A 3,835-nucleotide genomic window follows, 5' to 3' on the forward strand; every position below is an offset into this window, starting at 1 on the left:
CTTATTTCATGAATTGATATTTTTTATTATATAAATATATTTATTAAAATTTATTGTTGAATTATTTTTTTTATTGTACAAATATATTTACAGAGAGTATATATATTTAATTGAATTATTTGCTTATAAATTGACTTGAAAATAGATAGGTTGGTGGTAATCTAAAACAATTTTATACAAAATCATCTAATCATCATATATAATTTTTAAGATAACTTTATAAAATTAATACATTTCAATACCGTGATATGTGGTTAAATAATTGTGAACAACTATTTTGCACTTATTAATGCATACCTTTTTTTTCTACAATAATTTTATATTAACTACTTTAAAATTTATATTTATTATAATTGTTTACCAAAGCCTATAAACTATAGTACAATGTAACTTTATTTACATTTACAAATGGTTTCGTATTTAATTAGTTAAATGCAAACAATATATCAAGTTAAGCTCTTAATGTTTTAACTTCTAACAGGTATTTTTATTTGTTCTCTCAAAACACGATATTTTTTTAATTTTATATATAGTTTAATGTGATTCTTTTTTCACAAAAAAATATTTAGTTTATTTCTTTTTATCAATTCTCTTAAGATTTTCTTTTCATGCACAACATTTAAATCCAAAATAATGTTTAAAAATAAATCAAGCATATCCACCTAAGATAACAGTCCTCTAGTGATTAAATTTATATCTAAACATGTCATAAATATTTATTAGTAAACTCTCAAAACTGTTTGTTTTAATAAACTACTATATTCTCTCAATTTCATCAATCAGATTCTACCTCAAACACTGTGAAAAGACCCACATGCCCCTCCCGATGAGTCATGGAATCATTCACATACCCACATGCATGTATTAAGTGCAACATTGGAGGTGTTCGTAGGCGAACATTTCCATTTCCCACAGCCACATAAGATCATGGCCTTTGCCTTGACTTTGGATGGTAAATAAAGTTACATACATATCATCATCATCATCATCGAGTGAAAGATGTATGTTCTCTTCTTGTGTGAAGCCAAACCCACAAAAACAACAACAAGCACAACCATTGGAACCCAACACAGTGCTGAACAACCTCGGTAAATTACCATGGACAGCACCGAAGACTCATCCACCAGTTCACAACACCAACCGAACCTCCCACCCGGGTTTCGGTTCCACCCCACAGACGAAGAGCTCGTGGTTCACTACCTCAAGAAGAAAGTTGATTCTGTTCCTCTCCCTGTTTCAATCATCGCTGATGTTGATCTCTACAAGTTTGATCCATGGGAATTACCAGGTTTCTCTCCAATTTTACCCTTATGAATAATATCTTGCAAATTGCAATCTTTAAACTCTATTTATTGCTCATGATTTTGGAGGTTTACACTCATCATCAACCGTAATTTCTGCATAATTTTTCATATTATATTAAGATTTTAGATTTTAATGTATTGAACTGCATGATCCACACTTTTTGATTTTTATCTGGGTCTGACTGTATAGTGCTATTCGTATAGCTGACCTCACCAAGTGAAAGAAGAATATCTTTTGTATTAAAATTGAAGTTTAAGATGATAAATGAAATGGGTATTTAGTTATTCCTCATTTTTTTGGTTTGCATTTGGTTATGCAGCTAAGGCATCGTTTGGGGAGGAAGAGTGGTACTTCTTCAGTCCAAGAGATAGGAAGTACCCAAATGGCGCGAGGCCAAACAGGGCTGCAACTTCAGGGTACTGGAAGGCCACTGGGACAGATAAGCCCATATGCAGTGGAATTCAAAAGGTTGGGGTGAAGAAATCTTTGGTTTTCTATGGAGGGAAGCCACCAAAAGGGGTAAAAACCGATTGGATCATGCATGAGTATCGTCTCGCTGAAACCAAGCCTAACAACAGGCCTCCTGGGTGTGACTTGGGCCACAAGAAAAACTCCCTAAGGGTAAACCTTCTTTTCATTTTAAAGCTAGCTTTGTTCTGCTTCACTTTTGAGCACATCATGCACATCACTTTTTCTCCCACTAGAGCCTCTCCTCATTCACCAATTCTTTCACAGTATACTACCATCTAAAAGTTAGGATATATTAAAATAACAATAAAACCTATCCTTCTGCTTTGGGCACATTGTTGAAGCATATCACACTTTCTTCTAAATTGGCTCTTTTTTTTCACTTTGTGTTTCTTTATTTCTTTCTGGGTGAAGTGTCCTATAATATTTTATAAGAAAGAAATATGCGTAATAACATGGGTTAAATTTTCAGTGATAAAACTATTTAATATTTAACATGAATTGTGCATGGATTTGTAGCTGGATGATTGGGTGTTGTGCCGGATCTACAAGAAGGGCAACACACAAAGGTCACCTATGGACCATGAGAGGGATGATTCCATGGATGACATGATTGGAGAAGTACCTCCTTCCATCAACGTGGGCCACATGAATGCGAGATTTCACCTTTCAAAGATGTCTACGAACTACAGTGGTGCATTGTTGGAAAATGACAGAAACACGTTAGAAGGGGTGGTTATAGGCAATGGTGTGAATGGGATCAGCACTACTACAAGTGCCATGCCATCTCAGTTTGGCACTTCAAACTCCAAGGCAGTTCACCTTCCTTTTGCCCTTTCAAACAACACTTCAGCCTCCAAAAGAACACTCTCAACACTGTATAACTGGAATGATGATAGTGATGAGAAGCACTTCAATTTGGACTGTAATGGGAATGTGAGTGTTGTGAGGACTGAAGACAACAATGCTACTCCTGGCTCCTTTGCTACTCTGCTTAACCAGCTACCACAAACACCTTCATTGCCTCAAATAGGGTCTATGGGAGATGGGTTACTTAGGACACAATATCAAATACAAGGAACTAATTGGTATGGTTAACTCCACTTTGGGATATGATATGATAATTATAATGCACAAGGGGGAACTGAACTAAGGTGTGCCAAGGAATCCTCAATTGTGCTAGATTGCAAAGATTTTTAAAGGGTTATTGAGGTTGTGGTTTAATTGTCTTAGGAAAATGGAAGCACGTTAGAGTACTCTAATCAATGTTTTTCTTCAACTATTTGCAGGTAGCTCCAGGTAATTAATATCACATGAGGTGAGGAGTGAGCCACATGGTACTTAGTTTTATATATAGATTGATATAGAATGATAGGATAGAGATATAGAGATAGATATTGAGACATAATTGCTTGTTTTATATTGGTGTGTAAAGAAACAAAATGAGGGTGCTCTTTGTGTACAAAATTTCAAGAGGGTAAGAAAAAAGAGTTAACCATTTATATATATTTATATATACACTTTGCTCTAAGATACAAACTGAAGAATGTAGAACATATACTTCAGAATGAAATATATTGATGCAAGATATTGATACTGTTATCTGTTGTTTAATTTGTGTATCTATATCTAGTTCAATCTTGATGTTTATCTAATTTTTATCTGCTTATTATCACTAATTACATTGTTAAGCGAACACAAGTGAAAGAGATTTAGTGTGACGTGTTTGCATGTAACCTAGGTAACCTAGATGGCTGTTGATTAGCATTGTAAATATCTCTATCATTTGGCCTGAATGATTTTGGTATCTAAAGCAGGTTAGGTAGAATGTGTATCCACACACAAACAAACAAAAAAGTATGCAATATTAATTTGTTTGTTAATGAACATTAAATTTCAGTGCTTCTGTCTTCTTGTATGATATAGGGGCCCGTCTTGTACCAAACAAATAATGTGTGCAACTGCAATCTTCTGTTTGAGACTTTTTAGATTGATACCGCAGTTATGAAAGAAGGGTTCTGATTTTTGTCCCAGATGATCACACTCTTTGAAAACGAAATGT

The 3,835-nt window shown here is 34.2% G+C and overlaps 1 protein-coding gene across 1 annotated transcript; it reads left to right on the forward strand.

The window, feature by feature from the left end:
- Positions 1 to 872: 872 nt before the first annotated feature.
- On the forward strand, positions 873 to 3,375 carry LOC137824815 (NAC transcription factor 56-like). The gene is made up of 3 exons (XM_068630495.1): positions 873 to 1,288; positions 1,625 to 1,926; positions 2,293 to 3,375. Exons 1-3 carry the CDS (start codon positions 1,099 to 1,101, stop codon positions 2,869 to 2,871), a joined length of 1,071 nt encoding a protein of 356 aa, XP_068486596.1. The 5' UTR covers positions 873 to 1,098; the 3' UTR covers positions 2,872 to 3,375.
- The last annotated feature ends 460 nt before the right edge of the window (positions 3,376 to 3,835 follow it).

Source organism: Phaseolus vulgaris, chromosome 11 (genome assembly GCF_000499845.2).
Source record: "Phaseolus vulgaris cultivar G19833 chromosome 11, P. vulgaris v2.0, whole genome shotgun sequence".
Classification (NCBI taxonomy): Eukaryota; Viridiplantae; Streptophyta; class Magnoliopsida; order Fabales; family Fabaceae; genus Phaseolus; species Phaseolus vulgaris.